The following is a 13280-nucleotide window of genomic DNA, read 5'->3' as shown; positions in this document are numbered from 1 at the left end:
TTTGTACTTTGAAATACAGAGGGACTGGGATAAAAAAAAATTGCAAAAGAAACGTTAACCATAACAATATCAATTTAATGTTTCTTGTTGATAATATTTTTTTTCTGTATGAAAAGCTAACCGTGCTAGCATCGTGTGCGTGTATTGCGTTATTATGCATTAACACTCCACTTTGTGTAATCGCCCTTCGACATTTGGGTGCAAATTAGATAATAGTTATTTATGGCACTTATTGGCCTATAGTGAAATTTCCATAAAAGTCCATAGTTTGCGTGATGGGACTCCTTAAGGATATTTCGAACGGCTATTGCATATATAGTGACATATTTGCTTGTAACTAAAATATTTAAATTTATTTTATATTTATCTATATCTAGTTCAGATAGTAAAATTGCTTTGTGCATTTTGACACGCATTTACACCAACATAATTTCACGAGACTAAACTTTAAATATAAGTTCTTATAAGTGTGAATTAATAACATAATTCTTAAGATCACCCCTTCGTGACTCTTGAGATCTCGTCAATATTTATTGATGTAAATAAATATTGAGCGTATTGACATAAAATCGAGATTTTTGTGATCCATCAATATTTTTCTATATTGATTGACTGTGTATGTGTGTGTAAGTAAGACAACAGAGTAAGATGTTGAATCTACTAGATCTTGGTTACCCTACCACGGTTGATTGAAAGAGATTCGAAGATATTAATAACAAATATATATAAGATAACAGCGATAGTAATAATTCTATTACAATTAATGAAATTCTGTAATAATCTTAGTAGTAATAAGATAAAATGAAATAATAGTATTATTTGTATTCATTTCTATGATCATAAAAGCCTTTTGTTAAACTTTATCTAATTTAACTTTATTTAACCAATTTCTGTAAAGTTGCGTATAGTAGATCATTTTTTTAAATAAGGTCAGAAAGAAGTTTCACTTCTTACGTGTGTACACTAGAACCCGTACACATTGTCCTTTATTTTACAAAGACAAATAAATTAAAGTTACAAATAATTAATCCTTACCTCTTATCATCATAAGCAGACTGAAGCATTTGTAAGGCGGAAGCGGCGGCAGCGTCGCTCCCTTCCGTTCTCTTGTTGGACTCAATGGTTTTTACTTGCTCCTTGAGTTTCGCCTCCCGTTTCTTCGCTTCGGCCATACCGACCTAAAGATCAAATTTTAACAGGCTTTCGCAATAAGTATTGTAATTAATTATTCATTATAATTGCAAAAATTTCACCCAGAAGGCGTACAATACGGAGTGTATCATTACGTATGGATGAATTACAATACCACAACTGACTGTTCGCAATAGCGAACGAACGCAGAAGGGACGCACGCGGCCGTAAAGCGAGACAGCAATAATAAGGCCGAGAAATATTGAAGTATTTTCTATTGCAAAGCGATTGTTCCGGCCATACGGCTGGGACACTAAACATTAACACTAGACATACAAAAAATATTGACATTTCCGTGAAAAAATACTAGAAAAGTAACAAATAAGTCAACAAAGTGCCGGAAAGGACTCTCGTATCTACGGATTTTATACTAAGGTTATATTCTACATTAAATTAATTCTTAGTACTTAAAAGGATATGAAAAAACTAGGTGAAAATGTTTTTTTTTACATATTTATTTATTTTTGTTTGTTGTACTTATGTTCCAATGGTTTTGCATTGGAACATAAGACTTTGACCTGTAACGTCATAACGTTAATAATTAAGCAATTTCATAGAACTTTTCAATATTTTGTGTATAAAAAACGCCATTATATCAAAGATTGCTGTTCGTTAATATTATTTTTTATTTATTCGATATCATTATACATTAGTATTTTTAAAATCAAGACTTACCACAGCATCAACGAGTTGAGCTAACTCCTCCGAAGAGACATCAGTTTTCCCTTGAGCAATGAGTGCGGCGGCCATCTGTTGGGCGATCTCTTCCCGATCTACTTCACCCACACCCGCCACTGGCACAATACTGGCTTTGCTACTCGTTGGTTTACTGCGTTCTTGCTATAAAATATGAGAAGGGCTGTTCATACACTGGCGCTACAACCTTATGGGACATTTAAATTATAGACATCATATATATTATATTATAGGTGATCACCCTTCTGTGTCTGCCAATTCAGGTTTCTTTCCGAAGTCTGCTTAAATTCGCACGGAGAAAGAAAGTCCTACGATAGTATTGTCTTTTGTTAACATAGCTTTTACACATTAAGAAAAACACCCTTTGAACGGATTGAAGCTATGCATTAAATTGTAAATTTTAAAACTTATAATTATTTACATAATTCTAAATTTTAAAAATTTCCGACGTTTCGCGTGCTTTTCAGCGTGCGTGGTCACGGTGACTGAAGACAAAAGGTGTTAAATGTCGTAGATATATATTTTTTTAATATTTACTTAATTATTTGAACAAATAAACCATTTTAACCTAATTAATTAATTAACTGTGCAATTAATAAATTTAATAAATATATTTAATTTCTAGCTCGTATTCGTATCCACAACAAAAGTTCTGAATTAGAATCGGTTCAACAAAAACAGCCTTTAAGCTGAACTATACATTAAATAAAAACACGCTTACTTGCTAAATCCACAGTTAAAGCATACTTGGGACCAACTTTTTTATATATCAGATAAACAGTATTAGAAAATAATTCAAGGCAATTTATATTTATAATCGATTTTACCCTTTGCCTGGCCCGGGTTCGTTTATCAGCAGCATGAAGAGTAGCAGCCGCTCGAACAACGGCCGCCCTGACTGCAGAGGTCGCAGCCGGTGGGACCAGACCAGCCTGCAAACCCCCCTTCAGTTTCTCCTTCGCCGTCTCTATTAGGACCACTGCGGTGTCTCGGTCTAAGAGCTCTTCGGATGAATTCGCCTTTTCCTGAAAATTAAAATCTATAGTTACCAATATGAACGCAAGAAATAAAACTAATAACGGATAAAAACGTGGTTAATTCGTTTACTGTGTATTTAACGAAACTTCATATCATATAACTATCACATCAGGTATCATTAAGTAACAAATTTCGTCTATTACGGAAGGCCGTACCCAGATTGGATTACAATTTATCAGGTGATATATATATATACCTATAATAATACATAGACATTTTGTCTAGTAATTATAAATACCTAGATTTAATGGCTGGAAAATACTACGCAACAAATACTCAAAGGAAATTTTATATTTCAATAAAAACAATATTTCATTTATCAGAGAAAACTCCTGTGCCTGTGCTCCTGTGTGAAAATGAAAAAAATCCGTTGATGTTAATTACCTTCTCCATACGTATGGCTTCAGCTAATAAGTCCACGACTTTAGGCCCCATACTCCCAAGATGGTCCTCCAACGCTACCAGCATACGCAGCGTCGCAACTATGTTATCTGCTGAATTCGTTAAATCCTAAAAGAAAACTAAATTATTATACCTGATCCAGTTAAAATTATTAAGAAATTTTGGATTTAATTAGTATATTTTAGTGACTAAAAAAACATCATTTATCTCATCCGTTTACTGAAGCAAAACAGTGTTGGCTGCGTACGTCTCTATCATGAGGTCGTGCGTTCGAATCGCTGTGCATGTAGGAATTTGTGCTCTATACACAAGTAACACACACGCGAACGGTGAAGGAAAACATCGTCAAGAAATCAGAATTTAATCTAAAAATCGATGGCGTGTAGAAAATTTTGAAAAAAAAAAACGAAACAGAAATCAGTTTTTTTTACTACGTCCTAATGAAGTTACACACACAAAAAATTTGTAAAATGACTTTATAACACATGTAGGTCCTATATCCAACTCGAGACAGCGGTAGTTCATCATCTCTTAAACTATATTGTTACTATTTATTTATATTACCTTGTAGTCTTGGCTATGACGTGCGTGTGACATGCGTGAAGAAAGACTATCGCCTCTAGACCGGGAAGGCGGCGAACGCATATCTGGTAATGACCCCAGCGAATCACCAGAATCCCATGGAGAGGTTCCACTGGAATGTCAGAAACAAATATATTATAGCCAAACGTATGACACGTGAACTATATTGCAAATACTTTGATGTGACCATACTTTTGCCACTCTCTAAGTGTGTTGTGTTAACTATTCGAATTTTTACCGAATCCACGTATATAACGATAAATTCCTTGAATCGTTAATAATTATAATTATATATGTGGAGCTAAAAACCCAAACTATATAATGTATGTTGTAAGCATAAATTGGCAAAATTAAATATAAAGGTGTACCCATACGATTTAAGAAAGTCAATGGTATTAGAAAAATCTAATTATTTTGTTCATAACATAAGTTAAAACAATTTTTCAATAATTCCATGCTAAATAACAAAAAGATATCATAAACACGAATTAATTTCAACATCCAACATACGTATAACGTATATATATACGTAATACGTTGGCCTATCCGATTGTACCATTTTTTACGTCATCGGGAAATAAATTATGATATTCGCTAATATAAAGTGCATTTTTATAATCACCCTTGAAGCTCATCATCCGAAATGAGTACGGTCTGCATAGAAGGTTCTACATTCGTTGGAGTGGGGCTTGGGTTCCGTGCTGAGGAGGACGCGGTGCTGAGGCGTCCTCTCTGGGACAAAGGACTCCCTCTGCTATGCCAAGTACTGCGGCTGGGACTTCGCGACCTTTTATATAAAGACCTGTATTGTGACTAGATTTTATATAACATTAACAAAGTAAATATATATATTCACTTTTAAATACATTCAATTATCCTCTGGCGATTTAGGTTTCAGGTGAGGCAAGAATACTAATGATTGATCTGGAAATGTAATCACCCCCTGCCCATAGACAAGCATTATCCTATATCGTATCCTCACCTCAAACCTTAATTGCCAGAGAATAATTACACGTATTTAAAAGTTAATATACATAAATAGCCCGCTGAGCTCAACGCAGTTAGTTACATAAACAATTTTTGATTATAATTTATACATATATCTGTATATACATATACAGTTACAGTTTATAATTTATTTATTTTATCAATTTTATTTCGAATTGAAAGTTATTTCTTTATTATAAAAAATCTTCACAAAGTACACAGCTTACATTAAGTAGCGTTAGCGTTATTTATTATGGTGAAATTATACAAGGCTGTCTAGAAAATAAAGGATATAGCAATCAAGTAACTAACTAATCTAACCTAACCTAAACATCAGATATTAGTACCTTTTCATCGGGCTCCGAGAGCGCGTGCGCAGTAATCTCAGAGGCGAGCGACGAGGTGGCGGTGACACTGAACGCTCTTTATCTCTGCAATAAGTCAAGTCAAAATATAGGTATCTTGTATACATATAAATATCGAAAATTTTCGTCACGATTTTTTTATTCCCCAATTATTTTGTAAGAAGCGGCATCCACGTCTTGCACCGCATGACATACATCATGCTGATGAAAAGCTAACGATAAGTCTACCAGCGGTTAGCACGTGCCCCGCGCTTACATCATAACGAGACTCGCACAGAGCACGTAAGTGAATCAAATATGAAATTTATAATATCAGGAATTTAGGACGACGTACGACACGTAGCCATCGCATACAATAATATATTTACAAATAAAAATATATAAGCGATTTTAAAACAAATGGTGACTTTCACCAGAGTAATCGGTAATGTAGTATACTCGGAACAGAACTGATTTGAGCGTACGATCAACCAGAATATAAATGGTATGGAAATTGTATTCGTTTTTACAACAAACTCCCAAGAGAAAAAAAGAAACATAAATTAATCAATAAAGCTTTTTATAAATTTGACGAATACTTAATAACAATTTGTTTGACTCAACACTTAGCGATAAAAAGAGTGGTGCAAAGTTTCTTCCCCGCTCTACTCCCTTGGCTTGCGAACTCAATGTAGTAGTAGTCAATGTAAATTTAGAATTAATTTAACATATTTTCTGTTGACATTCATAAGTGTACTTGGTTACCTATACGAATAAAGAGTTATATTATCTACAAGATATGCATACCTCAACTCAGTTACAGCAACAATAGGTCGGCGATCAATCTTGTACTTAGAGTCAATGAATGGTCGCCTTTCCATTGAGCGTCTTAAACGATCCGGTGACCTTCTACGTTCTTGAGAACGTCTCCTCTCAGGCGATCTTCGTCTCTCGGGTGACCGTCGCCTGTCGGAAGACCTTCTCCTTTCTGAAGACCTCTTCCTGTTAGGCGATATTCTCCTGTCAAGTGATATTCTACGCTCGGGAGAATGTAGCCGGACTAGTTTCTTAAACTCGGGTGTGCGTCTTCTGTTCTGCGGTGAGAGGGAACGCTTCTTTTCCACTGAGAGAAGCCTGCGATCCTAAAAAGTTATTTCTAAATTTATCATAAATTTTATTTCCTTTAAAGTAAATAATTACTAGCGTTATATTGACTCAGGAGAGACTTTGCCGATATTATTTTGTTTTACTGTTATTGTTATACGCGTCATGTTAATCCTATATCCTATAAATACGGCTCTGAAATGTTTGCGTATAGCCTGGATGTCCGATTTATTTAATTAAAAAACATCCTAACTACTCTTCAGAACAAACAATGGTAAAGTTGAGCTGAAATTTTTAGTTCACAAGAGATATTATTATTGATAATGTTTTGCAAGTTAGTGATTGGATGCCATTTATTGACACTTGTGAAGGTAACACTGAAAATTATAGTATATGCTTAGTTATTTAAATTTAATATTTACTTTTTGTTAGAGACATAAATTAATTAATCAAACCGTGTCGTTGTGATCTGACCAGACAATATCTCAGATAAGGGAAATGTAAAAACACATTTTAGACTAAAGAACTTACGTCGGTCTTAGACGGAATGTTATTAGGTATGGCGAGGCTGAATTTCCTATAGATCTCATGCACGGCCACGCGCAGTTCTTGGTCATGGAGCTCCTTCATACGCACCGTCCAGAATTTTATCCATTCGGGCTTGAAGTCGTGCTTCGATGGGTCTTTTCCCTCTATAAGGCAATATTTAGTTTTAAATATAACCAGTATGTATAACATATAAAAGATTTTCAAATAACACAAATTCACAGTATCTTAAGTCTGAAGAATGTATATGTCGCAGTAAAGTAATTAAATCAGAGAGTTAATTAAAAATCGATATTCAATCAAGTCGCTAAAGTTCCGTCAGACAAGTGAGTGAACGAAACTAGGCAACAAGACTAACCTAACCATTTACAATAAAACAAAACACGGAATTTTCCAACCTCTCAGTTCTTCACGAACACACCGAAATAACAATACCAAATGAAATAATCATGACGGAGTCTTGTTTTACATTGTTAATCAACACGCTGGCTTTCGGTCAGACAGATAGTTTAACATTTTCGACGCCGCTTTATTTAAATCAAAATGCTAGCGACTTGATTAAATATTGACATTTAATTAACTGTCTAGAGATTCAATTAACTATCTGATTTAACTACTTTACTGCGACATATACACCAAAAAAACCTAATCGTATATTTCATTTGCTATTCTCTAAAGAGAAATTTCAGTTTATTATTTAACAAAACAAAGACAGTCGAAAATCTTTTCATCTGTAGAAATTAAAATGAATTACATTCGAGTACAACAAAAAGACATCTTCGAAAGAGAACTAATTGTACAGAAAATCTATCGTTCCGTTTATATTAAGGATTTTCATAAATTTCTGTACGAATAAAAATTCCTTACTTACCAGCCTGCAGTTCCTTGTACCGTCTATTCCAGAATTTCTTCCACTCCTCAGGGTATAGGGGATGCTTTTCTGGATTCTTCTCGTGGTAGGCAAGCATTCTCTTAGCTGTCGTTTCTGCTTGTATGCTCAATTCCTTTGCGCGTTTTACCTTAAACTCCAAATTGCCCGGTCGTTGTCTCTATTAAAAAAACACTGTTCTAAAGTAACCCAAAAGCCATGTTTAATTTAACATCAATTTTCAACGATTTTTTTAAATTTATTTATTATAAAAAATAATATAATATAATCACAATATGTTACATTAGAAAACCGCTGTGGTTTGTATTAATGTAAGCATAGCAGTCTTGTTTAGGAGCGCGACAATCGCATATAAAAGTAGTATTTTTAATTTACTGTTTATGTTGGTTACCGTTAGGCTATCCAATAACCGACTAGGTATTTCAATTATTATCAAAATATCAGATATTTAGCCATCCCATCCCATCCATTTGAGATGTAGTACTTTACTACATCTCAAAAATCTAACATTCAAAGCTTTCCCTTCAACTCATACCCTTGGGCGAGAGTTATGTAACCAAACATTACTTGAGTATAAACTGTAAAATATCAGTTTTGGTACTATATATACCTATATATATATGTATATGATAAGTCCTTTATTAGTTCTTAGATTCATCAATTTTAATAGAACAGTGTCGATTCCAAAAATGAACAATAGATCGACATCATTTATATTCTTTATAAGTAATAGCTGTGTCACTTAGTTTTAAGAGCCTATAAATAAGTTAAGTTACATAGACATACATTAAATACCCCAAAATGTATGTTAAAGTTCTTTTTAAAGCTTAAAAGTTTTAAACTATTAAAGACACACAGCTTCGAAAATTGTTTCAATTATTGCAACATATCTCCAACAACAGCCATCGAGCTCGAGGAAAGTGTGTTTTTATCCTTAACAACGTGGAATATAAAATGTTTTAGGCAGAATTCAAAATTTTAACATCTGAAAGGACCGCAGAATGAATAGACCTGTCGTCGTGATTTTAAACTTTCTTCTCTCTCACTCTTTCTTTCTATAAACGATCTGAAGAAAAACTCACCCTCTCTTTTGTCAAGATATGAGAGTTTGTGTCAGGACGCTTTTTGGCATAATACTGCTCCGGGGGCGTTTGTTGAATATTCCTGTAAAATGACATTATTCCTGTTACATAAATGTCAGGTAATATTAGGATTATCAGGAAACGGATATGAACGAGGCAATTGACCGTTAATTTTGATTGTTGCGTTGGTAAACCATTCATATTTCTTTTTAAAATGATTATTTATTTAGATTCGAATTATTATTTAATTGTTATATATGTAGTTTGGAACTTAACCACTTAATAATGAGGAAATCTCTTGAGTGGGGTCGTTCAAGTATTACGTAAGCACTATACGTGATTTAGTAAGAGGGGGGTTTTTGATTTTTTTATTTGGTGATTACGTCAATAGTAATTATTTATTGATATTTTGTTACCATAACATACATAATTATACAAACAAAAAGTAAGTAGGTTACATAAATAATTTGGCAACAGGCGGCCTCTATCGGTAACAAGCGATTTCTTCCAGGCAACCCTAATATGGGAGAATAAAAAAATAAACACCCACAGAGGGTGAAGTACAAGAAGTGCATAATTAATTAATAAAAAAACTCGAAATAACATGCAATCCAAAGAAAAAATATAAATAATAATAATATAAGAAAAAATATAAATAATATATACAGTCGTGGTCAACTAATTAGGGACACTCTTTGGTTAAAGCGAATTGTGAATTTATTTTTTATTTTCCAACGAGAGTTACCAAGGCATAACCCTTGGTAATAGCTGACGTTGCACTCAGCGATTTCGCCGACTATAGTTTATTTGAAAGTTAATTATTGTATTCGTATTATTTAGATTTAGATCAGTCTTGTAGTAGATTTCAAATTGTAAAGACATATAAATAAATAAATTCTTTTTTTAATGTCTTTTCGGTCTGCCTTAACATAACTGGCGCAGTCGGTAGGATTGCACGTTTAACTAGGAAAACCGCGAATCAAACTCTTCAAAGTCCCCTGGTAAACGGCGACTCCCTAGTCGCGTTACTGCAGTCCAAAGGAACCTCATCAAGGGCGGTCACCGAGATCCACGCGGGTACACCTGGAGCATTGGGCGTTCCCTCGTGCTCTACTTCCTGTCCTAGATATAGTTTATTTATATATATATATATAATTAATGAGTGTTTAAACCTAAAATCGGTTTAAAACTTTAACATTATAACAATAGGCTTGTTCTCACATCGGACGGACATTCCTTAGCGTCACGTTACGCGTATTGTTAAGTGTAAGCGGATCTACATAGAAATTGTTATATTTTATGACTTTATTAATTCATATAATTAAATTCAAAATATGTCACTATTAGATTCACCGCATTTTAAAATTTTGGTAGATCTTATTCCCAAATATGACGGAACTAAGAAATTACTTAATTTTTATATTAGAGAGGTAGAAAATGTTCTCGAACAAATAGAAGTCGCGGGGAGGAACCATCCCACATTGCTTAGCGTAATAAAAAGTGAGTTGAGCAGTGCGGCTGTAGAGGCAATCGCCTATGAGACTATACGTGGAACAATATAAAGACAGCTCTAATTCGTCGCTTGGGCGAGTAATACAGGAGCTTACGAGGTCGCGTAAATTTAAAAATGAGAACGCCGAGTCCTTTGGCAAACGACTTCGTGAGTTACTGGACACCCTGTTATCTGTAGGAAACCATGCTAATAAAGGTTATTATGAGGAAATGGTAATTGAACAGTATGTTAATAACCTAGATTTCCATATTTCATTAGGCGTTAGAATAGCGAAACCAGATACACTAGAAATGGCGATAGTGGCAGCTAGACAGGAAGAAGCGCGACTTGCTCTTAACAAGCCGGGCCCTTCGACATTCTATAACGGCACGTTTAGACAAAAGGAACCGAACTTTCCTCAACATTCACATAACAACAGGTTACCCTTCCCATCTCGACTACATCTTCCACCCACAGGAAGAAAGCGATGTCGAGCCAAATTCTTGTCAGGAGGAAGCCGAATACAACCCGGATTTTCACGAAGCTCAGGGAGAGGAAGACCGGAGGTAGTGAAAATCAACGTCCAAAATACCGACCATCTACCGTACATAGAGCTGCCGGAGTTTCAAGGTAAGTTCTTAGTAGATACCGGTGCCAGTCGGAGTGTTGTTTCATCTGATGTTATTTTTGGCAATATTTGGGAACAATTGGTTGAGTTCGAGTCATTCGAAATATCCACCGCACATAGTAGATCAAGTCATAAGTACATAGTACACCTCCCGTTACCACCAATTTTTAACACAGACACAATTCATAAATTTTTAATTTTCGACTTCGACCCAAAATATAAGGGACTAATAGGATGTGACTTACTGAAACGTTTAAAAAGTAATATTGACTTAAATCGAGGAATATTACGTACAGAAACAGCGAATATACCAATTTATTTTAATCATCCTTTGCGTAAAATTAAAATTGAGCCCAAATGTGAGAAGGTAAGAATAAAGACTAATTATATAGATGGACAGTATATTCATAACAAACACTATTGGTCTGAAGGTTTGGAATCCCCCACAGCGTTAGTTACAGTTAAAGCCGGTTCTTTTAAAACTACTGTTGTTAATAGTACTGACGAAAACATGTTTATTTACGATAAATCCCCTATAGAGTTGGAGGCTTATTCTGAAACTAAGAACGAGTTTGTAGAATTAAATACATTAAATGTTAAAATAGACGTAGATAAAGAGGTCTGTGACGATTTGAATAAAATTCGAACTGGTCACATGAATGAGGAAGAAAAGCGAGAAATTACTAGGCTTTGTTATCGTTACCGCGACATTTTTCATTCAGAAAATGTACCATTAACTTTTACACATGCAGTTAAACATCAGTTAAGATTGTCAAATGATACACCAATTTACGTTCGTAGTTACAGACAAGCCCCACAACAACGTGCAGAAATACGTAACCAAGTTGATAATTTACTAAAGCAAGGTATTATTAGAGAAAGTATTTCACCATGGTCGTGCCCAGTGCATATCGTACCTAAGAAACCGGACGCATCTGGTAAAGTTAAATGGAGACTAGTAATAGACTACAGACGACTTAACGACCGGACAATTGAAGACAAGTATCCCTTACCTAACATACACGACATACTTGACAGATTAGGACGTGCTCAATACTTTACTACTCTTGATCTTGCTAGTGGTTATCATCAAGTGGAATTGCACCCAGAAGACATAGATAAGACGGCGTTCACTACTGAACGAGGTCATTATGAATTTTTGCGCATGCCATTTGGCCTTAAGAATGCACCTAGCACATTCCAACGGTTAATGAACCATATTCTTAGAGGTTTACCGAACGTTTATACATACCTGGATGACGTTATCATAATAAGTACGTCATTACAAGAACACATAGAAAGGCTGCGTGAAGTTTTTGAAAGATTTAAAATTCATAACCTTAAGGTTCAGTTAGTCGGAATTCCTCCAAAAACAAGTAAATTTTTTAGGTCATGAACTTACAGACGAAGGACTGAAACCGAATAAGGACAAGATCAAAGCTGTACTTGACTTCCCGTTGCCTAAAAACCAAAAATAAATCAAATCATTTTTAGGACTAGTAGGTTACTACCGCAAGTTTATTAAAGACTTCGCAAAGTTATCAAAGCCTATGACAGTTTGCATAAAAAAGGCAGAAAAATTGTGCATACGGCAGAATTCTTAGAATCATTTAACAAGTGTAAACAAATACTTACTAACGATCCGATATTGCAGTACCCCGACTTTAGCCAACCGTTCATATTGACAACTGACGCATCTGACTTTGCTCTAGGCGCTGTGTTATCTCAGGGTAGAGTAGGATCTGATAAACCCGTAGCTTATGCGTCGCGTACTTTATCAGACTCAGAGTCGCGTTATTCCACTATCGAAAAAGAGCTTTTAGCGATAGTGTGGGCAATAAAATATTTTAGACCCTATATCTTTGGACGTAAGTTCACAATTTATACTGATCACAGACCCCTTACATGGTTGATGTCGCTAAAAGATCCTAATTCAAAGTTGACGCGCTGGCGACTGAAATTGGCGGAGTATGACTTTAATGTTGTTTATAAGAAGGGACTGCAAAACACTAACTCAGACGCACTATCTCGATAATCAAGATAATTCATCACAGCATTGATTCACTTGCAGTAAACCTTGACGATAATGAAGACGATGAATTAATTGGTCGAATATTTGAAAATGTCCGTATAACACAACAAAATAACAGACAGACTGATGACGAACCGATGGCAGGCCCGAGTAGACAAGATGATAACTTAGACCCAGACGTACAACTAGATCCACAGAGCCCCTCAATTGCAGAATCAGCTATAGATGAAAATCAACTAAGTGAGGTAGAATTAGTTAGTACTAATA

General features: G+C 34.8%; 1 protein-coding gene across 5 annotated transcripts in view; it reads right to left on the bottom strand.

Annotated features, from left to right (window-relative positions):
• Window positions 1-13280, bottom strand: part of LOC123714035 (uncharacterized protein CG7065-like) — a 28097-nt gene that overhangs the window by 1303 nt on the left and 13514 nt on the right. For 4 of the 5 annotated variants that reach the window (XM_045668062.1, XM_045668066.1, XM_045668064.1 and 1 more), the window contains 11 exons: window positions 8862-8943; window positions 7762-7939; window positions 6876-7036; window positions 6048-6382; window positions 5244-5327; window positions 4532-4711; window positions 3892-4021; window positions 3310-3435; window positions 2715-2912; window positions 1867-2031; window positions 1036-1178 (listed from right to left, as the gene is read on the bottom strand). In XM_045668062.1, coding sequence (XP_045524018.1) covers window positions 1036-1178; window positions 1867-2031; window positions 2715-2912; window positions 3310-3435; window positions 3892-4021; window positions 4532-4711; window positions 5244-5327; window positions 6048-6382; window positions 6876-7036; window positions 7762-7939; window positions 8862-8943 — 1782 coding nt within the window. The remainder of the gene's footprint in view (window positions 1-1035; window positions 1179-1866; window positions 2032-2714; window positions 2913-3309; window positions 3436-3891; window positions 4022-4531; window positions 4712-5243; window positions 5328-6047; window positions 6383-6875; window positions 7037-7761; window positions 7940-8861; window positions 8944-13280) is intronic. The other variant, XM_045668065.1, reaches the window with a different exon arrangement.

This window comes from Pieris brassicae, chromosome 9, assembly GCF_905147105.1.
Source record: "Pieris brassicae chromosome 9, ilPieBrab1.1, whole genome shotgun sequence".
NCBI lineage: Eukaryota > Metazoa > Arthropoda > Insecta > Lepidoptera > Pieridae > Pieris > Pieris brassicae.
This window is presented reverse-complemented; position numbering and strand designations above follow the sequence as displayed.